Source organism: Lepisosteus oculatus, chromosome 5 (genome assembly GCF_040954835.1).
Source record: "Lepisosteus oculatus isolate fLepOcu1 chromosome 5, fLepOcu1.hap2, whole genome shotgun sequence".
NCBI classification, from domain to species: domain Eukaryota; kingdom Metazoa; phylum Chordata; class Actinopteri; order Semionotiformes; family Lepisosteidae; genus Lepisosteus; species Lepisosteus oculatus.
This window is the reverse complement of record NC_090700.1, coordinates 32788804-32816141: the sequence shown is the minus strand read 5'-3', so window position 1 is coordinate 32816141 and position 27338 is coordinate 32788804. Positions and strand designations below refer to the sequence as shown.

At 36.0% G+C, this 27338-nt stretch overlaps 2 protein-coding genes across 3 annotated transcripts; both read right to left on the bottom strand.

Annotated features, from left to right (window-relative positions):
* Nucleotides 1-2826, bottom strand: rplp2 (ribosomal protein, large P2). The gene is made up of 5 exons (XM_015342084.2): nucleotides 2717-2826; nucleotides 1631-1754; nucleotides 1069-1117; nucleotides 639-734; nucleotides 1-133 (listed from the first exon to the last, which is right to left on the bottom strand). The coding sequence occupies exons 2-5, from the start codon at nucleotides 1751-1753 to the stop codon at nucleotides 57-59; spliced, it is 345 nt and encodes a 114-aa protein (XP_015197570.1). The 5' UTR covers nucleotide 1754; nucleotides 2717-2826; the 3' UTR covers nucleotides 1-56.
* A 5491-nt stretch (nucleotides 2827-8317) lies between these two features.
* etv7 (ETS variant transcription factor 7) lies at nucleotides 8318-23894 on the bottom strand. Of its 2 annotated transcripts, none has more exons than XM_015342079.2 (9): nucleotides 23653-23894; nucleotides 22139-22259; nucleotides 20585-20749; nucleotides 19180-19311; nucleotides 15883-16050; nucleotides 13246-13359; nucleotides 12623-12765; nucleotides 12161-12261; nucleotides 8318-9776 (listed from the first exon to the last, which is right to left on the bottom strand). In XM_015342079.2, the coding sequence occupies exons 1-9, from the start codon at nucleotides 23683-23685 to the stop codon at nucleotides 9614-9616; spliced, it is 1140 nt and encodes a 379-aa protein (XP_015197565.1). In that variant the 5' UTR covers nucleotides 23686-23894; the 3' UTR covers nucleotides 8318-9613. The 2 variants fall into 2 exon arrangements, with proteins under 2 accessions (XP_015197565.1, XP_015197566.1); XM_015342080.2 differs by having other exon boundaries at nucleotides 15883-15981.
* Between the last annotated feature and the right edge of the window lie 3444 nt (nucleotides 23895-27338).

Sequence of the window (27338 nt, the reverse complement as noted above, 5' to 3'; positions counted from 1 at the left end):
TTTCTTGATTTTTACTGTTTTTATTGCTTTTTCAATCCTCCAAAATACAAAGATGTCTAATCAAAGAGGCCAAATCCCATGTCTTCATCAGATTCCTCTGATTCCTCTTTCTTCTCTTCCTTTTTCTCCTCAGCTGCAGGATAGAACAATATTTTGTTAGGATTTCTAAAACAGTAAGGAAATGTAATACATTAACTCCCAGCACCTCCCCCACTTTGAGGATAGATGTGTAACAACATAAAATTGTTAAATCACAGTAATTAAGATGCTCTATTTCAAATTATCTTTTCTTATAAGAGATGTACTACAAAATTCTGAAAAAAAAAACCTTCAAACACTTTAACAAGCAGGGTCCCACTCGGAGGTGAGCAAAAAGTATACAAGGAAGGAAAAACCACAAAGGTAGAATCTGTTCCTGACTGAACTCAATATGCTTATAGAAGAATAAAATCCACAGAACAGAAATGTTATGTACTAGCCTTCTCTCGAATGGCCAAAACTTAACTTGCTACTGCGCACTGTAATATGAGACATCTTATTTCTGTACAATATAGACCACTTCATCAAGACAATAAGAGAAATGTTTTCCTGCCCTCTTTTCATGCCATCACATCAATAGCTGAAAAAATTCTTCTTACCAACAGGAGCAGCTCCAGGTGCTCCACCTGCAGCGGCAGCAGCAGGAGCAGCAGCAACAGCACCACCTGCTGGCACGGAGGCTAACTTCGACAGGCCTGCGCAAAGAGCAATGCCAATCAAAACCAGAAATTACAACTGGCTGTGACAAGACAACTGAGACAAATCATACAAACACCCAAGTTCATTTTTGCTTTCTTTTCATACTGGTTAACTTTTTTAAAGTCTGAAATTAAACATGTGCATCCAAAGTATTCGATTATGAATTCACCTGAATTTTACCAATAATCTGTTTTACTCATACAAACGCAGTAATATTATTTTACAAACATCTCAAGAGGACAAGAACATCTGCCTCCAACCAAACTGAACTAGAGCACAAAGCTGTACAGCAAATTGTGAAGATCTGATAAAAGAAAATCCCACAATCACCTGCATTCATGACTTCATTGACATCTTTTCCATTAAGTTCACTGATGACCTGGAATGAAAGATAAAATGGTATATAATTATTCAGTGCAACCCAAGTCACAGGAAATCTCCACTTTCCACACTTCCAAGAGAGGCTCATCTTCCCTTCACTTTTAAGAATATGCTGAACAATACTTTAATACACTTTTTAGATAATTTGATTCTCATTATTAATTGTCTTTTTTTAATCATAGGTTCCACCATATGTTGCTCATCAATCTTGACTTATTTTTAGCTTTCTTTAAAGTACCCTGAAATATCTTATTGCAAGTCACAAAATATTTTTTTTGCTTTGCTCGAGTGTAAATGTACCATCTCCCTTTTAATGTTTAAATCCCAAATGTCCAATTTTGGCCGAAACGTCATATTTCTGTTGCTTTTTTAACTTCACGAAAACCACCTGTTTTAAATCTAGCTCCACTTAGAGACCAGTCGCCATTTGCACTGTAAAAAGTTAACATACTGGCCCCATATGATTAACTGCAAAGTGCTCCAGAACTCATGGAAAAAAAGATTTACGCACCTTACTGAGACGCTCATCATCAGCCTCAATCCCTACGCTCTGAAGGATGTTCTTAATATCTTTAGAGGTGGGGTTGTTGTTGCCACCAAGGACAGCCAGGAGATAAGCGGCCACGTAACGCATTCTAGACCCAGAAAAACAGCATTAATGTCCAATCTTATGAAACCTAGATTCATTACACAGTCTTTGGAAAAAAGCAGCAACACTAATTTCAAAGTTACTAAAAGAGATACTGATGCTCTATATTGTATTTTACTCCAAATTACTTCAGTTAAAATTACCGCCAATTACATTTTGTTTACATTGGATAGCTGAGATGTGGTCAGCAAAAGAAAACTTAATCTCAAATGGCAAATGTACGACTCGTATTTATCGTGTGTAAAGCAATAGTTTTCTGACAGCAAACACAAAACGTTATGGCTTATTAGCAAAAGTGGTGAATATGCACAGGATATCAGGACAGGAGTTTTTTTCAACAATCCCGTCGAATTCAAGCACAGCTATAATTTATTTTGATGTTTTAAAATGTATTATTGTGTATTTTATAATTGCACCAGGGGAACTGCTAATGTGGAAGTGAGGCCCATTTTTATCACCACTCCATCACAAAAATATTACTGGCTACAAAAAAAGTAGTTTCAGTAACAAAAAAAAATACCAAAACGTTACATTTAAGTTGGATAACAAGGCTATTATTTATCAGATCGGGTTTTGCGAGATTCAATCTGGTCGTAAATACTAAAATTCACTTTTATTAAATACTGTCTAAATTTCGTAATATTATTAATGATAATTAATTAGCACTGTTTACCCGTATTGGTATTCTTTAAATTACTTCTGCAATTTAAAGTTGTGTTTTGGCTAATTTAAAGCGGATCTTGTGCAAAATGTAACCCGGAGCACATGTCAATATGTCGGCAGGCTTCTACGGTCAAAAACTGGCGCAGGAGTGAACTTGACACCCAAAGGTACCACAAAATAATTAAGACTTGTTCCAAACTTTACACAACTCTACATTCAAAACTCTAATCCTCATGTACATTTAATACTAAAATAAACGTCTTAAAACAATAATACGATACCCACTTTAAGTCTGTAAAAGACACGAAACGTAGGCTTCGCTTCAGGTTCAGGGAGAGAGGGCGGATCAAGGGCCGGATCTCATTTCTACGTATTTCCGAGTCAAAGGTCACAGATAAAAATATTTTCCAAAATCATTTATTCATACTTAATCATAAATATTATAATTTAAATATCATTTTGAATGTAAATACCTTAAGTATTGTTAACGAAAAACAAAAATAGAAACATGTGGAATCACAAAAGCCGTGATAAAGGCGTCATCTTTATGTCATACGTCATAACATGCTTTTTAAAGGAAAGTGTAGTACGTAAAAAAAGTCCAAATGTATTCCACTAGATGCTGAGACTGCTGTTGTTGTGTTTCTACATATCTTGTACAGAAGGGGGCTCCATCGTTCTTAATATTCAGGACTTAATTTCGTCAAATAGGTTTAGAATAAAACAGGATAATTATACTGAACAAATATGTAAGATGGAAATCACACATAAATACTAAGCAAACCGAGGAATATGGCACTATAAGGATTCAATCTGGAGTTTAGACAATGTGCTTTGAATGAAATACATTTCATTTTAAAATGCGAAAGGACGGAAAATATACATATTGCAAACTTTTGTTTTTAAGGAAGGCAAATAGTTATGAATGTTTTTGATTTAGACTAATTTTGAATCTGCAACAACGATTCTCAAGGTGTTTGCATGGAAAACAATATCAAATTAGTCTTCCTTAAATTGAAGAAAAATACAATAATGCAACACAGGTAGAATGATTATTTCAATAACCTTTATTAAACTTGTCAAATATACAGTGCTGTAAAATATGTAGAGTATTTGTTTCTGAATCATTTTAAAGCCTCACAATGTTAGAAAGGGAAGGCAAACGTGGAAATGAAATAGTCCTGAACAGACTATCTGTCTTGCCAAGGCTGTGTGCTCTTGTTCAAAGTAGTAGCTTTCTGGATGAACATTATGTTTGGACCTGCTGAGACAAACGTCCAGGTACATTACTTCAAGTACTACTTCTGTATTTGTATTTCTAATCTGATGCACATAAATTCAGTGCTTATAAATATACATTTTATTTTTATTTGTTTTCCATGATAGCAGTGTACAAGTTTGATGAGAGGTGATGAGGGAACAGATATGAGCAATTATGCCTTTCACACTTTTATAGGTTTCTTTGAAAGATTCTGAGCTCTTGATAAAACTGTGAGAATGAGATCTAGCCTGCTGCACTGCCAACTCAAAACACTGCTAAAACACCATCATGATCCTGATGTGTGATCAGGTAACAGAAAACCCTTTGAAACTGAATCAGATGGATAGAAATGTACAGTAATTTTACACAATTATCTTGTCCAAAATTCAGCCATTTATTTATTCATTTATTAGACATTTTCTTAAACATTCGCAAACTGTTAGCATACAATCTTAGCACATAATCTTCGGTAAATCCCTTCATGACAAAGTTGGCATTTTAATATGTACAGTATATCAAAATATAGGTTTCAAGTCATTAATATTCAAGGACAGACAAATAGAGAATTACAAACAATTTAAAATGACTGGCAAAATCAGAGAACCACTGGATTTTTCCAGCTCTTACAACAATGAAAAATGCCATTCTTAACTTCTATATTTACAGCTGCTTTGTTTAATATTGAGTATAGTTGTTTTTCCTTCATTAAATACACCACACTTAAATACACAAAAATGAAAACATAAATCCTGTTAATTCACTTTTCCATAACATTTCCAATTGTATTATGTCAAACATTACGATAGCTTTGTTTTCAACACTGAAATCTCATAACCGTTCCTAAGAGTGCGGATTCGGGGTGTGGGATTGAAATCTTTTTGCTGAGTCTCACAGTTCTAGCAGCTCTTCCTCTTCCTCCTGGGTGAAGAAGAACGTGACCACTGACACCACGGCTTTGTACAGCTCCTTCCAGTTTGTCACGTACCACATCTTATAAGCTGCTTCACCAAGAAGCACCACCAGGAAGATAGCAAGAAAGACCAGGAAACCATGATCCACATAGTAGAGAAACTTCTCTTTGACCGTTCGCTGTTCCCAAGGCAACGCAGCCCGTGCTTCGCTGTAGTGGGCAAACAGCATCATAGAAGCTTCATCCTCATTGTAGCCTTCTTCGGCCTCTCTCTCTCCTTCAGTTCCACCTTCGGGCATTTCTTTCCTCTCTCTGTCTCTCAGCACACAGACAGGCACAGTTTGCTTTTCAACACTTTTTCAATGTTCCCTTGCTGATATTTGGGATCACAAATTCAAATACTGTATCACCGTGAGGCAAGCTAACTGCCAATTAGGCTGTACAGGAGACAGCATGTAGTCAAATCCGTCGGTCTCGCCCAGTGTCCTCTTTATTCCTGATCCAGAAGCTGGAAGCTTTCAAAGCTTTGAAGGTGACTTGCGGTCCAAAGAGTAAGCTTTTCTTTATCCTTCCTTTTTTACGGAAGAAGCTTCTGTCATTGTTTTTTGTTGGGTTGTAAGTTAAATTAATTGAGAGCTCTGCATTTGAGTCTGTTTTTCATCCGTTCCATACCCTCTCCTGTTTCCATATGATAATGTCTCCTTAATCAGTGAATTCCATTGTTTCAGCTGTTAAAACCAAGAGTTACTATGATACTACAATTTAGAAAAGTGCTGTACTTTGTATTTTAGTTATGCTCTCCAGTATCTCTTTTTTGTCCTCTCTTACAGTCTCCTTCTTTAGGTATGTGGTGATAAAGGGAGTGAGAGAGATCTGGGAGGACAGATTAGACTCTGTTCTTTAAGGAGATCAGAAGCTGAAGAAATGGACTCAGCAAATTTAAATCAGATCCTTAGAGTGGGAGAGAAGTGAGAGAGGGAGAAGAACAGATGGAAGGTAAGACTATTGTAGAGCAAGAGAAGGGGGAGGGTGAATTATTTTATATTATAAGAAAAGCAGATATTAAATTATTAAATTGGTTCTTTAAATGGAACCTACAATTAATTTGATAGAAAACAATCATTTACAATTTGTAAGAATCTTGCATCTTTCTTTCAATGGACAGCAGGCAGCAGTGGGACACAAAGGGCTCTATGAGTTAGGGTTCACATCCCAGGTAAGCTGCTTTTTATTGTCCCCATGAGCAAGGCACTTAACCCAAATTGTTCCAATGCAATACCCAATTTAAAAAAATGCACATGTAAGCTTTGGATAAGTGTCAGACATACAAATGAATAATTAGGTTCTAGACCCAGAGTAAAAGTAAAAATTAAAACACGAAAGCCACAATACACAAATACAAATAAACAAAAAAATACAGTTTGCCAAGTTAATTAATATTAATTAACTAATAATTAATATTATGCCTAAAATATGTTCACAAGCAAATTTGCTCTGATTTTAATTTTTGTATTCCATCTAATTTTTTTAAAAGTGTTTCTATGTGTCTTTTGTTAAAAGAAACACATGTAATATGCAATTTTAAATTTGAAGTCACAAGTCACATTGAAACATGCAAATGTTATTATATTAGAAGTCTAAATTACAAGTTAGCAGACTCCTGTCATTGTTCCTGCTCATTTTCTAAGTATTGGATACCTACTTAGACCTGCCTTTTCCTGTTTATACATGCACAATTGTTGAAACCTTTGTTTTATTGCCTTTGAATCTTTGAAGTGGTGGTATGTCACCTGTGGCCTGAGGCCCTGTGACACACAAAGAAGCTACTATTTTGATCATGAATACCACAAATGTTTCTTTTGCTGAAACTATTTAAATAATACAGAACATATTCATATACAGAGAAGCAGCTGCAATTGACTCCTTAAAGCACTTATCCATTTTATTAGTGCAAAGCAAACTGTACAGGATGTAGAAACATACTGTACTATGTACTACATGTATTTGAAACATCCAGAAGCTGTGTATAAAAAGGATCTCAGTGTTTATGTTGATTATTCTATGTCCTTTTAAACTAAAAATAGAAAAGCAAAAATAATGCTTAAATATAGAGCAAAAAGAATGAGATTTGAATCAATTGAAATATTTCTCAAGCTATGCTTCTCATTAGTTAGATCTCTCCTAGAATATTCTGTTCAGTGTTGGTCAGCATATTACAAAAATATTATAGCACTAGAAAAATTTCAAGAAGAGTAATAAGAATAATTTATAGTTTTGAAATTGGCATATACAAACAGGTTTAAGTAACTAAATCTCTTTAGTTTAAAACAAAGAAGATTGAAGGGGAGATTCGATCTTAGAATATGAAATTGTAAGGAGTTTAGTGTCAATGAGGGAGTATTTCACAACTGAAATCTAATTAGCTCTTCTTTACACAGAGGGTCGTGGATGTGTGGAACATGTTTCTCAGCCAGGTGGTTAAGGCCTAAACTCAGGGCTCCTTCAAGAAGGGGTGGGAAAACAATTCGGTTAGCTGCTGAACAACCAACCAAACAAGATCTACCAAATGGTCTCATTTCATTTGCAACCTTCTTAAGTAAATAATTTAAGTTGTATTTGTGGTATACAGTATTTGCAATATCCTATCCTGTTAACAGTGTTTCTTTACACAGGCCTAACATCTATTATAGTAGGGGAACAAGTAAATGTTGAAAACAGAAGAAAAGAAACACAACGTTTCGGCTGTGGAGCCTTCTTCAGGTGTCAGCACAGTCTTCACACCTGGAGAAGGTTCCACAGCCGAAACGTTAAGTTTCTTTTCTTCTGTTTTCAGCATGGAATTAACCTTTTCTTGTTCCCTTGCAGCCTATGCATGCTCATTTTAGCTCTGTTCACATGGGGGGATGGTAGTGGATTCCTGTACTCAAGAAAAGTAGAGTATAAAAGGTGGGGTGAGTTATCCAGAGTGTAATCAGACATTGCTGTCTTCTAAATCCTGTCTGATATTGTTATATACAGAACAATGTGGTTCACTTCTAAGATGCCCCTCCAATTCTCAATCGACTTTTGTACAGTGGTGTCCTGTCAAAAAGCGCACCTCTTGATTACCAAGGGATATTTTGTACTTATTGTGCCTAATTTCTTATCCTGTTTCTAAAAGTGTTATCACTCTTTTCTTTTAGTACAATAAGATAAATTAAACAGATTGCAGCAGCAATGCTCCATAATAATAATAATGGACAAAGATCAATGTGGGATTACAGTGCTCTTTGTTAACAAGGCCACACCTACAGCCAGTCTTGCACAGGTTGCAGAGCCAAACAATTTGACAAAGTGTGTGTAAACTGCTGAAGGAGGCATTTGCCAAGCAGGAATTCCCCCCCAGCCAGTCAGATGACACAGGGAGGTATTATATTTCAAGATGAAGGAAATAGCTGACCACAATAAGGAACTGTGTGTTTATGCTATCACAGCATGTCATTGCTTCCTGGATTTTATATATACAGTCTCCAAGATGACTAATAATATAACATAATTTAAAGTTTCTTTCTTTGTCTCGTGTGCATTTGTGAGTAAAAACATATCACAGCTGACGCTCAGTTTAAAACTTTAGTTCCAAATCCTACAGTTGATAACATCACTCTGTCGTTTATTCCTAACTACAGACATGCTTGAAATACAGTAAGTGAAAACAAACAAATCTTTGACAATGTACTTCTTGTTTTTACAAAATGTTTATTCAGAATGTGACAAGACGAAGGCTCAGTTTAGAAATAATGTAAAATATTTACACTCTGACAAAAGAAACATCATTACATTCACATAGAAAATGGGACAGTGCATTTTTTATTGATTCTTAAACATTAATTAAGTTTTAGTTTCTTATGTACAGTATGCGTCCAAACTGTAAATAGTATTTGTTAAGGAGTAGCAAAAAATGCTGTTATTTTTTAACACCTATCAGTCTTTAATGGGGCTAACTTCAATGCTTTACACCATTTTCTATCAAATAATTATTTTAAGAATAATTCTACTTTCTCTGTAAGTCAAAAACTACAAATTCAACACACACTCAGCTGAAATCAACGTGCTTAATACGTGTTAATATGTGTTTGCCATATTTGATATTTGAATAAAAATGACTTTGAAAAGTCAAAATTGGACCATAAGAGTTGACAGTTTTAATTAAAAATATTTAACTCTCTCAAAATAATCTCAATAGCAGAATCTTCTTTAATAAAAGAAAATGTGACCAGTGCAAAAGTTTAAAGGTTTAAAATGGCAGTCAAACCAAAAACTGACTGCTTAACCACTAATGGAATGAAAAGTTATGTTACAAATACCTGAGCATAAGACGTAAGTAGCACAATCTTAAAAAAACAGACTTAAGAATTCTCCCTTTTTATGTACAGAGTCCCTTTAAGCTATGTTGTTGAGATAACAAGAGTATTTAATTGGTTGATGTAATCTTACAGCATAAGATGCCATTATTGTTTTTTTTTAAATAGGAAACCATTAATTGACATTTAATTATTTATTTAAAACCTTTTAGTGTTTTTTTTGTTTTTCACATGCTGATCTGCATCATTTATTTGACACAATAAACCATTGAGCCACGTATATCAATATCGGTACCTTCAAAGCTTTCTGTTCCACATTGATATTGTCATCATTTTTATTTTCTGATTGCAAACAAAAGTCCAGCTAATTTTACAAACGAAATAGATTTTTTTCCATCTATTTAGTTACGTTTGCATTTTTCTTTTCAGGTAATTTGTTAACTGAAATGAAAATGCGGACATAAATATGCGCTTTATAGCTATGTCTTGTTAGAGTTTTACCTTTAAACATTTTTTTGGAAATGTAGAGATTCTTCTGGATAACAGGAATCACTGTCAATTCCTTTGCAGTTAATCTGTTTTTGCAACTTTTCTTCTGAGGAACAGTTATATTTATTATATTACTATGTCTGTGCTTTGGAGCTGTTGAGCAAGAACAGTTTTGAGTTGGGTCAGTGATGAGAGGGGGTCACAGGGGAAGTTGGGGAGATCAGAGGGTCCGGGGAGACCTCCAGGCCCTCTTCTCTGTAATCAGGGGAGTTTTGCTCTGGGGAATCAGGCTGCTCCAGACGATCAGCTCTATTCTGCATTATCTCCTCTGGCGTCTTGAGAAACCTTTTTAGAAAACAACAAAACAAACGGAGAATTTAAAAACCTTAGGCTGAAGACATAACTTTAATAATACTATATTAAAACATGTGTCTAGAATAAGCTGGGTGAAAATAAAACTTGACAGGAACTCACAAAGACCATCCATTTTCTAACTGCTTTATCCAAATCTGGGTCACAAGGCAACCAGAGTCTATCCTAGCAAGCAATGGGAACAAGGCAAGATACATCCTGGATAGAACATCAAGGCACACACAGACAGAAACATGCACCCTCTCACACCAGGGCTAATTTTCTCAGAAGCCAAGTAATCTGCCAGTTTGTCTTTGGACTGTGGGAGGACACCAGAGCAAACAGGAAATAGCCCACTCAAACATGGGGAAAACATACAAACTCCATGCATAGTGAACCTCAGGTCTGGAATTGAAGCAGGGAACCCAGTGCTGCAAGGCAACAATGTGTGCAACTGTGCCGCCTCCAACACAGCAATACAACAAAAACAAACATCACCAACAAATAATTAGACATTAATTGTATAATTGTACGTTATTGTATTGTATTGTACAGTACTATGTTTCTTTCTGTATTTTCATATTATTATGCAATTTGCTCCACAAATAAGATTGCAATTTCCAATATAAACAGAGTAACTTAGCTATATTGCTCTTGGTGAAGAAAGGGTATCCAACCCTTATTGAGCAACCAATGCTTTCCTTAACCAATGATTTATAACTTTATTTGTATGGAAAAATAAAAAAAATCCAGTATGCCATTTTCACTGACCAATTAGCTTTTCCTCTTCTAAATCCAAGAATTGCTTGTATAACCTTAGAAAATAAAATGTATGGCAGTAACTCAGATGTAATTTAACTATAACTGGTGAGTTTGTTAAACTTATAGAAAGTAATATTACTTCTAGAAAGTAATACTAGTAATATTACATTAATGTGGCTCACATGTTGTACAGTATATGCCGCAACTAAATACATCTATCACTTGAAACCTGGTCAAGGAAAGTTTTTAAATATTTCATGACATATCACCATTTCCCTGAATTGTACTAGAAATTATTTTAATACATGCTGTACCTGTGCAGTATTTAAGATGACACATTGAGCAAACATAAAAAAAAGTATCCAGGTATGAGCGTAATCATGCCATGAGTTTCATGCCAAAGAAAGAGCGTATTCAAGGTGTCAATGTGTTACAGCAAAGGAACAAGACAGATGGATCAAGGTCACATACTTCCATAATCACTTTCAGACAACAGCTGCAGAAGAATTAATACTAAATTGTCACCAGAGAATCAATTTACAGTCATCAACAGATTATAAGAACATGGCATATGCCCCAGTGACCATGAATAATCCAGTATTTCAGTAACATCACCTTGTAGCATGTCTCTGATAGTGCAGACAGCACTTATTTAATCCTCATCTTTAATGAGGGAACATATTTTTTTCTGACAAATATTGATTTCACTGACAGCACAGTGATGGATGAATACTATGCACAGGGCTATGTGGTAGAGACAGGATTGGTGGTGCTTCTGTAATAATCTAGTATGGTATAACATTCACTGAAATATCAGGGCTACCGATCATTGATTGTAACCCCATAACAGAAGAATACACTGCCAAAATTCTCAACCCAGTCTTCGTTCCCTTCCTGCAAGTTCACAGACTAGGGCTTGTACCACAGTCGCACAATACTCGCCTTTACACTGCACACATCATCTGACCATTTTTGTAACAGAAACATACTTTGCTAATCGGCTAATTGGCCAGGTGGGTCTATTCTCAAACAAAACTGGCATCGTCACCACCTCATGGCCCCCCTACATAGACATTTCCAGTTCTGTGTGGGTCAATATTTGGCCTAACATTCCTCGAGTATTCCACACCAATATCAAACCTTCAATGAGGTGCTGATACCTTGCAGTCATCAACACTAATGGTGGCCATAGAAGATACTGATTTTATGACTTTCATTAGACTACCACGTGCAATGTTCTAGGGCCAATATGTAATATCCATTACTTTTTTCATTTGTTGTACAACCTAACCTAATTTACCTCTTTGCCATTCTATGCATTTTTTATGTAGAGGGGCACGTAGAATACACCATCTTTTAATCCATTATCTCTTCAAAGTATTAATAATTAACACCAGTTACCATTTTTATTAAAGTCATCTCAATTAATTGCTGGCTCTGCTTTACTGAGTTCCTGTGACATAGATTTTCTATTTCGGCTGAACCCCAGTTTTGGGCTTTGAAATTTGAAATTCTTTAACTATTGCAGCTCTGACCCCTTAACATCGCTCCCATTTAAAGGATAGTGAAAATACTGTACGTTTGTAAATATAATCGTGGGCCTGCTGAGCATTTACCGAAAAAGCAGTTTCTGTCCTGGCTCTTTCTTGATAATGTTGAGTTTGTAGTAATGCCGAAGTGCCCGGGACATTTTTTCATATGTCATGTTAGCTCTGTTCTGTAAAAAAAAAGAGGAAATATTAAGCAATTTATCTCTGCCTCTGCTATAAAGAGGAACAAGGAAATGACAAGACCATCGAATTATTCCAAAACTTAATTAGAGCAAAGAAGTTGTCTATCAATATCCAGAGTAAGAAAGGTGATTATTTAATTGTTGTCTATTTTGCCCAAATAAATTGTTAAAATAGCATTACAAGTATAGTGATATCCTATATTGCATACACTGCGAAAGGAAATTGTGAGATTAATGAGGGAACCATTAATTAAAAATGTTATTTCCAACCATGCCATTGCCCAGCCTGACCACAACATGTAGCTCTCTTCCACACGGGAGCTCACATGGTCAGTGTCAGTCTCACCTTGTGATTACCCCAGAGACGAGCCAGGCCATTCGGATCTACAACGCGGAACACCATGGTCTCCCGGTCCTCCCAGCGGATGTAGGGTTCATAGCGGCTGTCTGAGAGCAACTGGTACACGTAGTCCCACAAGAGACGACAGTCTGATAGGAGGAAAAATCATTCCTGTATTTTATGCCTTCATTTCACTTGCCTTGGTCCATCTACTGCCAGCTAGGTTATTTTCAATGCAACTTGACGTCTTTGCAATGAAATGATTTAGCTGTCACACAGCATGCATACTTAAAAAGGTACACCATGATGAATTCCATCTAAGTAACTCTATTTGAAAGAAACAAGAAAAGGTTTATTCCATGCTGAAAAGAGAAGAAAGGAAACACAACGTTTCGGCTGTGGAGCCTTCTTTGGGGGTTACACTTCTTTGGGTGTTTCCTTTCCTGGGTGTTTGCTGAAATGTTGTGTTTCTTTTCTTCTCTTTTCAGCATGGAATAAACCTTTATTTGTTCCTTTGCACCTTACGGATGTTGGCACAGCTACCTCCTTGATCTATTTGAAAGATACACCATTGAAAAGCATGCCCTGCTCTAATAATCAATTAATATTTGTGGTAATGCAAATCTTACCTGCAATCTTGCCATTGGCTTCAGTGAGTGGAGAAGAGGAGTATGAGCAGGGGTTTTCCACTCTATTGGAGAGGTTGAGAGGTTCCTCTTTGCAGCGCAACACTGTTGGAGGGGCTGGTGGATTTGATTGACAGATGTCATTAGAAGGGGTAAAAAAACGGCTGAGGAGATGAGTAACCGAATCTCTGACACAGGCTGAGAAAAACTTCTAGAAAGGCCAGAAACAGCCAATGTGTGCAGTTTTATAAGCAGACAATTGGATTCAAAGTCTGTTTTGTTGTAGAACAGGAAGTGCGCCCTGTTTTATAATATACTAAATAAAAAATAAACTTTACTTAATGTAGTGCCTTTAAAATCAATGATCTCAAAGCTCTTTAGAATCCATAAAAGGCACCTAACACAAAATGAAATTAAAAATAACCACAATGCCAAGAAAGCAACCACAAAAAAGTTGGCTGAAAAAGTATGCTTTTAGGCCAGACTTAAATGCACCTGAGGTCTTCCAGAATAGTGATTCAGAATCGTTGGAGTATTTTGAATCAGTAGGAACACATCGTGAACCTGAATGATCTGTGGAAAGGCCATATGCAGGACATCGAACTGATAACATATTTGCCAGATAATGTATTGAAAAGCCAAATCAAGGAGAGCCTTAGATGTCAGGAGTATTTCAGAATCAACTTGAAATCAGCCAAGAACCAATGCAAGGACTTTGAAAGAGAAGTCCTTTCCTGTTTTCTTAGGCATCCCTGTTAGTATGTAGGAAGGCCGTTCCATTTTGAGGGGACAATAAAGGGTCATTTGGACTATATAAGGCCTGGGTTACGGGGGTTGCCGTCTCCCTAAATGATAGTTCATGTGATAAGTGTCGTAAACAAATGTTTGTGCCTTCGCTTTGCTCTGCCACCTCACTATGTTTGAGAATCATAGAAAGCAGGCAGAGCAACACAGTAATCACGTCATCCATTTGGCTGGTTTTCATGCCTGCTGACAGGGGAGCGTTTTATGTTTTTATTACAATCGGTGGCTTTTTACAATTAACCCCCACGTTCTATTACAATGGACAGTGCACCCACATCAGCTGCCACAAGATTATTAAAAACTTTAAAAAGAGCAGTTTTGGTGTTTTGTAAGTGTCTAAAGCTAAAGTGAAGGCTCAATGTGGTACTTTGCACTGCGTTTAGAATGTAAATACAGTACAGATCACTGCTATAGATCACTTTTGAAATTATTTTCTCCCAACATCTTGTTCATATTAAAAATGGACAAGTATCTTGTAATTGCCATGAATTATTTGTTCTTTCTAAAACTAACTTTCCCCAACACTGACTGCAATGAACATTGCAAAACCATTGTCCTGTTTACCTTAGCTGTGTCAGAAGAACACATGTGCAGAAATAATAGGGCACAACAAAGAAAGGCTATGTTCTTCATAGTATGTTCTTTTCTTGTTTGGTGCTTTGGAAATTGCCCTCAAAGTTTACTTTATTTTCTAATTCCAGATATTCCTGTTAGAATAACATTAATTACTTCATGTGGCATCTCAAAACTTTACTATTATTAGTAATTAATAGTATTCCTATTATTAGTATTATTTCTAACACATTATTTAAAGAACATGTGAATGATGTAGCACAGCTGTCATTTAATTCAAATTGCTCTCTATATGTCAATACAGTATATGTTCTTTCCTCTCTGCACCTCCAAAACAGTCCACTCTCCCACTGCACCGTCTGTGATATCAGCTTCATTCTGAAGACTGCAATCTTGACATGTGCCAGGACAGAAATATTTGATATACCCCCTCAACACACACCCTAAAAACAGCACCCTCTCAAATCATCAAGAGGACAAACGCTTATTTAAGACTGTTGAATAATGATAAAGTTATGTGCTTCTATCAAAATCTATTTGCAACAGCTCCAATGACATAATGTATTAATATTCCTCTACTTTTAATATATGACATGAAAATGTACACTGAAAACAATAAACAATAAATGAAAGTTATCACATTAAATTATTAATTTCCCGACCTCCAGTTGGACCAATAAGTGGGAATTGTTTTTAACCAATTGACTGGTAAGGGTAAATGTTTTCTTATCTTGATTCATACACTTCAAAGAAATTTGAAATTTGAGCCCAGTGATTCCGAAACCTTACAACATTAACATGAAAAGCAAATAAATGTAAGAGTCCTTAATCTGATAAATTGTCTTATCCTACAGCCAGCAAACCACACTAACACTTGTACCAGCTGTGGCGAGTAGGGTGACAAAAATATCTGTCTTAGATGCAGTAGCATTTATGAAACTCAGAATCATGAAAACAAAAAAGGTACTTTTTTCTTAATGTTAGATGGAATGGAATAGGAGGTGCTTCTGATGTGTTCAAACAAACATTAATACACTGTGCAAACAATCTCCATGGATTAATACCTGGATATAGCCGGGTCTACCCTTTTTCACTAATTAACTTTAAGAAATTTTGCCAAACTACAGAATCCAGGATCAGTCAAAACAGGCCCTGCCTTTGATGGTTTTGGAGGGGGAGGTGGGACTTCTTTTCCCAAGTACAATTCCAAAGCTCACATCAGGGCATCCTCAGTGGAGCTCAATCACAGAAGCGTAGTCATACCTGGGTGGATGTGCTGTCCAGGGAAGGTAAAGACAGGCAAGGGGTGATCTCTGTCCTGGTACTGGTCAGCACTGCTGGTGGACACACGAACCATCGTCACTGGGGAGTTGTTTGGAAGAGAGTTGGTTGGGCACATGGGTACAGTCCTGTATGAGGGGCTACAGGGAACTGTAGCCACAGAGCACAGAAAACAAGACAAAGAGATGGGTGTTGGGATGCCCACCTTTAAGGAAAGAATAAATTAGATAATGTCTCATGAATATGCTCATCTGTTCATTGATAAGACTGTTTTTCTGAAGGTTCACATAACCACTTCTCCATAACACAAAGCACACTGTATCACTACATGTAAGATAGAATGCTGTTTCTGCGAGATTTCTTTAACTCTGAAGCTCACTTTAAAACCACTTATATATGTGTGTATCTTCATCTCCATTCAAGAGTACTTCTCCTCTCTTTGCCTTACAGCTCTAAATCTGATCTGATTTACAAATCCAGCATATTTTTGGTTGACACTCCCCAAACCATGTAACACGAACAGAAATAATTTCTTGTCAGAGGAATCCTGAACAAAGACACTGCATTAATAAAGAAGTTGAAAAAAAAGTCTCATTAGCTAGTGTAACTATGAACATCTATAAAATTATAATTAGCATAAGTCTGTATTTCACAAAAAAAAACAAAGTTCAAACCTCAGCATTTTGTAACTACCAACTCTTTGAAATGCTCAGTCTGCATGCTCAGTCTGCATTCTGCATAGATATGAAACAAGCAATCTGTTAAACCAAACTACTCCTTCTTTGCTATGCTTTTCTGCATTGCATTTCTAGCATAGATTCCTAATTATATATATTTTTACCTGCAAAGGAAGTAAGCTTACTTGCATTTCCTTATACAGGAGCAGATAAACCTGCTCTTGTTCAGACACACCTGTTGGCACAGTCTCCAAACTCAATTTGAACCTTGCCAAACTTCCCATGTTTGAAGCTGATCTGGAAATCACCTTCCCTTCAAAAGGGGCTGGGTGTGTCTGTGTTTGCATGTACGTGTCAGAGGAGGCTGAATGGGTGTTCTTGTTGAGAACATGGCAATCTCTTGTCCATATGTAAAATTCGGTAAAACATTGCCAAAGATGAGAAAGTAGGATAACAGCCATCACAAACCACAGTACAGTAGAACTGAAGTGTACTAGAAGAAACACATAAAAATTGTTGGTTTATTTTTTTTCTTACCAAGGGAATTTTACCATTCTGTGAAAGTGGTTAGTGCATATTTTGTTTTCCAGACAAGAGAAGGTACTAGTTCCAGAGTAATGCTCTAAACTTCTCCACAGGATGTCATATGTCTTCGCAAGCATACTTTAGTCATTATTTTAACCTTTTGTTAACTGAACTCTGCCTACACACGATACCTTTACTCCAATTTACTGATTTACCTTATTCTGATAATCAAGGCAATGCACACAAATATGTTGAATTCAAACTCCCTTGTATAGATCTTAGCTATCCAACTAAAAGCAGTGGATCAAAATACATTCATCTTTGTTATGTTGAATTTTAAATGTTTTGCATCCTGTGTTCTGTGATATTTTCAAATATTTTCAAAAGTTATGTGTCACGGGTAATGTATGAATAAATGTGTGTGATGTTAACCAAGTGAAGAACTAAAGATGATTTCCAGATCTTATACAGTAGATAACCATTAAAGCTGTTTGGAGTACCCTGAACTGTTATCAAAGAAGTGAAACAAGAAAAGACAATAGAAGGACTGGAAAATTGAAGTAAACTACTAATTCTCAAAAGCAATCTAAAGGTTATATTTTTTAGAGGTAGTTGGAATGAAGTGCTTAGAATCCATAGGTGCATTAAGGTATTTAGAGTCTAAACGTGAGATTTGAGATTTTTTTGGGCAGTAATAAAAAAAATATATATATATCCAAAGAAGACAGGCGAGGTCTTAAAAAGCTTCAAGGTACAACCTTCCAATGTTATTGAAAAAATAATAATAATAATAACAACAACTGAAGAAAATTATGAAGGGATTCTCCATCAATGCACCACGCCATTTGGAAAATTAATAGTTCAAGGATTCACTTTGCAGTATTAAAACAATTGGAACACTATTGGCATAATATTAAGGGATTTTTTGTCTAAGTCTGAAATTAGAACATCTGAAATTAGAGCCATACCCTCCTCAGCATCCAGATCTAGATCAAATAATTAGGGATAATGTTGACAAACAATCATAAGTCTAGAAAAAGGGAGAAGCTTTGGAATGTGCTTCATGATATTTGAAACAGATTTGTAATGCCAGCCATTAAAATAGATACAAGAACTGTGCGAGTCAAATCAGTCAAAAAAAGCAGACAATAAAAATTACTATAAATGGAAAATTTGTTGTCATTTTAGATCTGCCTTTTTGTTAGTTATTTCAATAATTGTAATCTCTTGGTAGAGTTACCAATGTTTGTGAATTGCCATACCTTGTTTCAGTATTATATACCAATATGACAAAGATACTGACTTTTGTGAAAGTCAGCATCCATTCTAGATGTTCTCTAAAAAAAATTTGACCTAATTTGAATGTTGTGATTTTTCACTATCGAGTGTGAAGTGCAGGGAAACTTCAACAGGGAGACTTGTTGTATTCCTCTGACAAGCTGCCACAGGTTTTTTGTTGCATTTGAGTTATTCCCCTGATTCCAGGACTGCTGCCAAGTGCCACACCAGGAAGTTCTCTATGTAAAAATGACACTATTTTCTGGCATTGTAGGGGAATACCATAACTTAATTTAACGAACACAGAAAAGTAGCAGTTTCACAGGCACTCAGAATATCAGCAAGAACACAAGCTAATTTAATTTTTTAATGCTGAATTAATGCTGAACTGATGTCCCAGGTAATTATTCTTAGAGATACAAATATATTAGTTTTGTCAGTCACTGTGCTTGATTTGTCACATCATCAAATTTCACGTACTGCTGAAAAATGAAAACACACAGGTGGCGATTCTAGATTAGGTGGGCAACAAAAGGGAGTTAAGGTATAGTGAGGGGGACACAACATTGTGTTTTCTTTCTTCTCTTTTCAGCATGGAATAAACGTATTACTTTTTCCTTTGCAGCCTACGCATGCTGATGCAGCTACCCACCTGAACTACTTCAATATAATAATAAATACTCTACAGCATTTTCACTGCCATTTTCTGGACACATCAAACCACTGAATAGCCCTTTAACAAAGAGAGTTACAGGTGTACAGGACTTTAGAGAGTCTCGAGATATGACCAGGTACTCACCCCCCCTGACTGTGAGCTCTCTGTGTTGAGGTGTGTGGGCAGTCTGGCCTCCTAGAGGTTTGGGGAGGGAGTTACAAACCATGGCTCGCCTCTGCTGTTTTACATGCTGGAGAAGCTCGTATAACACATCTCCTGCAACATGGGACAGGACAAAAAAAAAGCTTTGCTAACCAGCGAGAATGAAATATAAAATAATATTATGGCAAATATACACAAACAAATATTATATATCCTTGTTGGTTTGCAGTTTATTATACCATAAATCAAATAGTCACAGTTAAGGTTAATCATCTCATAAAAATAATATAAAATACACACTTTCTAGAACACAGCCTGTCTATATGAAATCTCTTCAACAACTGCTTAGTCCAAATATGGTTGCTGTGTCAGTCAAATGTATTCCATTGAATATGCATATTCATTAATATTTTGTTTTGTTTTTATCACACATTCCAGGTGTTCAAAATCATAACATAAGAAATGTGAACATCACAAGTGATAGCAGGCCTTTTAGTCCATCTTGTTAACTTGGCCGCTATTAGCATAACTATCAAAGAATTGCATCTAATATATCTCTGTCTGGAAGGATCCCAAGGAGTCAGTTTCAACTACACGAGAAGGGAGAGAGTTCTACAATGCAAAAATCTTTTGTGCTTTTAGTCTAATATTTACAGTTTTTTCTAGTAATCAATAAGATCATTAAAAACAGAATAATTAATTATATTGTCCCTTTGATTTGAGAAAGCTTTACTTTTGGTTCAGCTTTTAAAAACAATCAAATCAGAGTTCCCAGACGTGGTATCAGTTTCATCAGTTTCTGTGGTTAAATTTAATTTTTGTGTTACCATTGACATGAAACAGCAACCAGTTAATTGGAACACATAGAAATGCTTATGACTGCCAGATAAAATCACTTATAGTGATTTAAGTAGATTTAAAGTAGGAACTTTCAGGAACACAGGACACTAATGTGATTCTTAAACTCCTTTAAGGCTAAGATGTGATATGAACAAAAATGTAAGTTTCCCAAAAAAGGAGGTTTGCTGGAGGTTGTTAATTTAGAATCAGCAGTGTAGCACATTGGTAAGGGTTCTGGTTATATAACTAGGAGGCTGTGTGTTCAAATACCAAGTATGACACTGCTGTCATACCTTTGATCAAGGTTATTCACTAAAAATTCTCCAATGGAATACCCAGTTGTATACATGGATGCTTTGGATAAAAGTGTCAATCAAATAAACTAGTAGGTAAACAGTTATTTAGTGCTTTGTCATCATAGATCTTATGTGGTAAATGTGTCTTTTGTAATGTGCGTTAAAAGACCTACAGTACCAATGGGTCCCATACTTAGAGTTTGTGTCCCTGCTCCTAGGAAACCCTTCTAGTCCACTCCCATTTGTCTTACCTGAGCTTGGACATCGCAGACGGAAGTCCTCCTTGGTGAGGAGGCAGAGTGCCTTGCCGTTCATCTCAAACTTAGACTGATCTGTCCTGCGTAGAGAGTATTCCTTCTGAGCCCAGCGCAACCAGTGACTCACATCATCCTTTCCCCATAACGAAGGGTTAATCCCTGAGGTACAGAAGACAAGACCTAAGAAGCAAGTCTGAAATACCCACGTTCTTTTTTACAGCTTCCCAAATCTTCTTGGGAGGACTTCTTGTCCACCATAAGCCTTTGAATAGCAAAGAAAAAAGGAAAAAATGGTTTCAAAGCTATTTTGTGCATATTTTTCCTCCTACAAAAACAAGTTGTTTTATACTACCAAGTGCATTACATTTAATACACTCCAAAGTTAAACATGCATGCTGTTATACACAAATATATATTTCACTAATCATCATCTTCTTGTTTTAGTATTATTGTCGTTTGCTATGAAGTATACCCGTTACACAATTATAGATTGTGACTTAGCCATTTAACATTCTGTACTATTTCACCAATACATACCAGGTGTAAACAACAAATGACTCAAGCATACCACTGTCTGAGAGACTCCTCTGTGGCTGGTGAACTATGCACACTAGAGGTTGCAAAGAACACTCTAAACACATGTACACTAATGGGCAGAACTGAAACAAGGAATATTCTAAGAGGTCAGTTATAGTGGGCTAGGAACATAAAATTAGAGCATTCAATTCCAAACCACATACACTGAACCTCTTTCCTTGGAGTGGGAATCAGAATTAGGTCAAGACCTCTGTAATGATGCCCAAACAAAGTTAGAAAATAGCAAGATAAGAATGAGTAGTGAGTTCATGAAGGCCAGTGTAGCATAGAGGAGTAGGGTCTGCCAGACTCTGCCTCATCCTCCAGAGCTGGAGAAGCAAGACAGTCCCATCTTCTTACAGATGAAACATCAGCAATTGGTGTGGCAGAAGTATTCAGTAGTATTTTATCTTTTAGGTTTGTACCTGCTCATTGCATCTCCCTCTCATCAGCTGCATGATACACTAGGTGTGCTTTCATTACTAATGAAAGAGGGTGTGTTGTCCTGGATTACCAACATGATCTATGTAGAAACTGTCACATCAGCACATCTCAGTGCACTTACACAATTCAGGTCAAACTACTTGTCACGATCCCTCTATCCCACTCTACCCATCAGGAGTTTATAAATTAGACAAACCCCAAAGCACTTTGTCTTGCACTTAGAGTGCATTACTATTCCACCGAAAAGGTCTTGGTACCACTTGTGTCTGAAGTGATAACTTTAAGACATTAAAGTAAGAAGAAACTTAGACCCCGAGGTCCTATGACAACTTAAACATTCAATATTTATGTAACACAGTGTGACTCAATTTTTAGGGGAGGTATATTTATCAGATATTGTATATTCATTGACTTCATAATACTTGTGGTAGAACATCAGTTCTCAAGCTAATTGATTAATTGATTTAAACCTTTTGATTCTCAAGATGATTCACTGCAGCAAAGTGAAGTCATATGGAATGTACTCACTGAGTCTCCCTGGCAGCTTGCAGAGCTCGTCTTGGGCCCCTGGGTATACTGGGGTGAGGGGACTATGGGGGACCACTAGCGCCGGAGGACAAGCTGGAGGGCTGCCACTTACACAACATTCCTGCGGCCATCAACAACGGAGAAAGGACAGAGAGTGGTGGGAAAAAAAAGCACTTTGTTAAGTAAAACTTTATCAAAATTAATATGACCTTTTTCTGACTTCTCTGGTGCATGCATGTTTAAATGCATACAATTTTGGGACAAATTATACATAGATTATAGGATAATTATTCAAGGTAAGCCTATTCTTTCCATTTCTTTTAATGTGTTTCAAATGAGCCCATGAAATGTAAAAAAATAGTATCCAAGAAAACTTAAAATAGCATATGGAAAAAAAAGCAACTGCATTTTAATTAAAATCACCGCATTGGGCATTACAGTATGGAACCGCAGTCTGGTTTATGAAAACAACTCTGCAAAAGTCTTGGAAAAAATAGGCAAAATCATATGTTACAATATATGCATATTATGAGCATCAAAAATTTACTTAAACCTGCTCTGGTGTTTTCTACAATTATTACAAATATGATTATATTTCAACAAATTAATAACAAAACAAGTTAAACTGAAAGTGACCAACATGTGTCAAAGTGTTGTAGTAGCCAATCTATTACATTTACCAATCAGGTTTAATGGACTCTGTGCCCGGTGCTCCTAGTCATTCATTAATACATGTTCCTCTCTACTCATCTTTAAATCTAAAAGGGTACTTTACCTATAAAACACGTTTGCCTTTAAACTAATGGCTAAAATTTCAGCAGAAGATAAAGGAGAACTGTTTGTTTTCATAAAGAAGGAATAATACTCAGTGAAAAGAGTAGGAATATGCAAAATGTTACAGCAGTGCAGTCTGTTTTTTCGCTCATTTTGCATTTCAGATGGTATGTTTTCATCATAATGTACCTTATTAGAAAACATTATGTGCTATTTCATTATTATAAATAGCCGCGTCCAATAGTAGTCGTCTATATTACTAAAATTTTTATTTGTAGTGTATATCACACCTAGTATCCTAGCAGAATTCTCAGCGCAATACGCCATCAGAAAAAAATTGAAATCATGTTAAAAATGTAAAAGCGAAAGCAAAGTACACCACTTTTAAGACAAAGAGGATGGGAATAATAGCCTTCGAGACACATTTTTTATTTCAGAAATGTGTAGTTTAAACTTCAGTATTAGCGATATGTTTGAGCTCAAAATGAAGACGTACTTTGCCACGTTTCAATCATGCAGTCTCTGTTCAATGTAAACGTACAGTGTGAATTAGAAAAAGAGAACTGCAATAGTCATCGCTTCCTTCTGTGCTGTTTCTGTTTTAAATTCTACTTTTATTTTAATTTCAATTTCAGTATATTTAGGCATATTACAATTATAGTCTGTTCAAAGCTCTCCGAGTTTTAAGAGAATAACTCTGAAGTCCAGGTGTTAATCTTTTTTTATTAATCTGTACTTACCTTCAAAGGTGGTGGTGAGCAGCCGTCACACATGTTTTGTACCTGGAAGAGACTGGGAGAAAATCAAAACAAGTTTTCCAAAATCTTGGAAAGGAAATTAAACTCAGTCCAGACTGCGTGGAAAGCTTCTTGTGTAAACACTGACTAAAATAACTATATGTAAGACGAAAAGAAAACGTCCATGTTATTAACTTTAAGATAGCATGTTATCTTTTTTGAAGTACTCTTCCGGGAAACGAAAACGAAAGGGACCGGATCTGCTTATTGAATGTGTGGGGGTGTGTATTATGTATGTGTGTGAAGCAGAGAGTAGCACTGACGGACTACGAGAGAGCGACAGCTGATGCAAACTCAACACCTGTACAATGTACAATCACGGTTGTGTGTGGTCTTACTCTTCACCTGTCCTGCTAAATAGTATAGTTTAATTCTGTGGTTGATTATAGAGGAGTATTATAAGAAAAAGCAACGGTTTTTTATTTCTCCTTTTTATTATTTAACACCATTCCCTGATCTAGCCTATGTTTAAATGAACCTGAGAATCCACTGTAGGCCCTATTATTAACACGGGTTAAACTGCTACAGTATATGCAGTAAACTCACTTGTTTTTCATCATTGGAACACACTCTCATTTTTAAATATCGATAGGGAAAAAGCAGTCTTTTCCCCTTTTATTCTCTGTTTAGTTTCATGAGACAATCTAATAATCTACAAAGTCCGTGGAACGTTTCCAAAGATCAAACTACAAAAAAGGCAAAAAAACTGTTGCATAAAAAATGCCAAAATCATGTTTTGCCTCGTGGCTTGGAACAAATCTAGGTTTATGCTTATACTGTAAATCCTGAATATGACATGCCTATAACGAACTTAGCGCTAATTGCAAAATACTCAAATAAAACATGACATAATGTAAGCTAATATTAAAAAACACAACAGCTGATGGCTGAAACTGAAAGCAAGGATCAGCGTTGGTTAATATGCCAACACTCATCTTAACATCTTTACCCGGTGATAAATGATGAGCCTTCAGACAGAATTAGTCTACTACCACAAGATAAAAATATGGACTGACAGTCTCGGAGGTCACCTGGTAATACTAAATAAACTGGCAATTGATTACGCTGAATCATCAGTAATACCGATTCATGGTAATGTTTAATGTCAACATTCATTGATGTAGATTTTGCTATAAGGTCAGTTATGTGTCAACTATTATTTCTCATTTTGTTTCCTTTAATCTAATTAATATCGAGATAACATTTTCATTATTTGTGTCTGCTCTTAATATATTGGTCATTTAGCGCATCCTTTGCTAAAATCTGGTCCAAAAGCGCCTCCTTTCGACTCATGAGAGAATAGCAATAATCAGAAAGATGTTCGCAACAATTAAACTTCCGTACGAAGGCTCATACTTCCTGGACGTTATTATCTTTTAAAATAAAAGCAACTTCTGCGAAGTAGGCTTTTTATGATTACGTAGTTCAGGTGGGTAGCTGTTCAGCATGTGTAGTCTGCAAAGCAACAAGCATTAGGTTTATTCCATGTTGATAAGAGAGAAAACAATGTTTCGGCTTCCTCACACCTGGAGAAGGCATCACATCCGAAACGTTGTGTTTTCTCTCTTTTCTTTTCAGCATGGAATAAACCTATTACTTGTTACTTTTTATGATTAGGGTTTATTATAGTCTAAATATTAAATTATTTTAATTGCTTATTATGCTTTGCGTACAGAAGTAGATTTAGTGGTCCTTTTAGCGCCTAGTAATCACCTCTCCACAAGGGTCAGTATTGAGCAAGCTAGCTAGGAATTAGTTGATCTTCGGTATGTGCAACACAAATTAAATAGAGAGAGAGAGATAAAGTAGACAGCATGGTATAATACATTTGCATATTTTATTTTTAGTTAACTGTTAGTAATTCTTTGCAATAATTTAACACTTTTTTTCCCCCAAATGTAATATCAATTGACTTTTCATCATGCCTGACTGTGAAAATTGAGATTCAGGAGATAGTGCCCCAGGAGTGCCATCAGTGTGCAACAAGCAGGCACATACTCTCTCACAGACCATTTTCCTGTCTAGTGCTCACATGTGGTGCACAGACGATAATGGCTTGTTTTTCTTTGCCCAGTTGATTTGGTTTTACAGCATACCTAAAGCTGAATGCTTCACACACCGCTACAACACCCTTCACCCATAGTGTCTGCAGTAGTTCATCTGTCAGTATCCAACACTTGGAAAGGAATGGTAAAAGCAAGTCAAAACACTGGTCCATTGCAGTAGGCAGAGGTTTAACATGGCACCATTAAGAATGAACACATATGTCCTTGGATTGAATGTGCATCATTTTTCCTTGTATTTTAAATAAAAGTATTTCACCACTGTATAAGCAGAAGAAGAATCATATTGGTAACTTTCATATAACACATACAGTATAAAAAACCTGGAGCAAAGCATCTGTCTCAGATGTACAGCATGTATTACTTGTACCAGTGGCCACACACACTAATAGTCTGAGACTTTCACAGTAATGTTGTTTTTATAGAATACAGATCAAATAACACATTGTATCAGCCATCAAAAGAAATAGGCAGCAAAATGAAACCTGATGATACCTTAAGTGTTAAAATCACTACAGATAAAGTTGAGGAAAGCAATATAAAAAATGTAGAAAAAAGAAAAGTGGCTAGCAATTAAACATTTGGTGCTAGTGAATGGATAACACTGCATTTGTCCAAGGAAATTTGCATTTGCAAGTCATCAGATAAAAAGAAAAGATTGATGGTGGCCTACAATATCTGCCAGGAATGGTATTATTCAGTGAGTGGGTATTCCCATTCACAGCAGAGATGAGTCAGATGGATATACTTAATGCCAACAAAACGAGGAGTTATTTTTAAAGTCAAAAGAGATGACTTTAATTTTAAAAAGACTGAATATGAAAAAAAAACGGAACACTATTAATAAAATGTTTTTTATCTTACGACAATGTACAAAGTCAAGAAATACAGACAGATTATATGGTCAATATATGGATAGATACTGTATATGGACAAAATGTAATAACTACTCATACTAAGACTAAATAGACAAACACTATGGTGTTATAGTATATCTTATACAGAGAATGAACACACAAAAAAGTAATGTTTTTGAACAGTTTTGTAACTGTTGAAAAAATACAAACTATTCAAGGTAAGACACTGGTATGCGTTTCAATACCTTAAAATGTATATTCTGTGAAGAAGCAACATTTGGTAACTTTATAAGGCCAATTCCAGTGACAGCAACATTCACCCTGACTAAGGAAGACTGAGGAAGCACTCAAAAGTGACTTTGTGGTAAAGCACTTTGTTGTGTAAAGGTTAGAAACCATTTTTCTTTACCATTATGAAAAAATAAAAGGTTAGGACTTATTTAAACATCAATGTTTGCAGTGTTCATAAGAGTTGCTCATTTGAAATTTGAATTACATTAAATAATCCTTCTATCCTGTGCATTAATGTACATAAGCCCAGTTTTAAAATATATTGTAATGACCACGGGTTTCGGTATGTAATAGAGCAGGCGTAGGACTCGAGGAATGAGGTTGAACAACACATTTATTAACTCGAACCAGGGAAAGGTACAAACAAAGGGACAGGGGTTCCAGCGATTTGATTTAGATTAAGAACTTTATTTTCTTT

Bases quoted from the DNA above. Each gene is read 5' to 3' on its own strand.
- rplp2 (XM_015342084.2), bottom strand. From the start codon at position 1,753: ATGCGTTACGTGGCCGCTTATCTCCTGGCTGTCCTTGGTGGCAACAAC. The intron at 735-1,068 runs GTGATTGTGGGA...CTCTTTGCGCAG, and splicing joins CAATGAAGTCATGAATGCAG to GCCTGTCGAAGTTAGCCTCC. The intron at 134-638 runs GTAAGAAGAATT...TCTATCCTGCAG, and splicing joins ACCTGGAGCTGCTCCTGTTG to CTGAGGAGAAAAAGGAAGAG.
- etv7 (XM_015342079.2), bottom strand. From the start codon at position 23,685: ATGTGTGACGGCTGCTCACCACCACCTTTGAAG. The intron at 16,051-19,179 runs GTGAGTACCTGG...CTGTGGCTACAG, and splicing joins AGAGCTCACAGTCAGGGGGG to TTCCCTGTAGCCCCTCATAC. The intron at 12,262-12,622 runs GTGAGACTGACA...TTTTTTTTACAG, and splicing joins GTCTCTGGGGTAATCACAAG to AACAGAGCTAACATGACATA.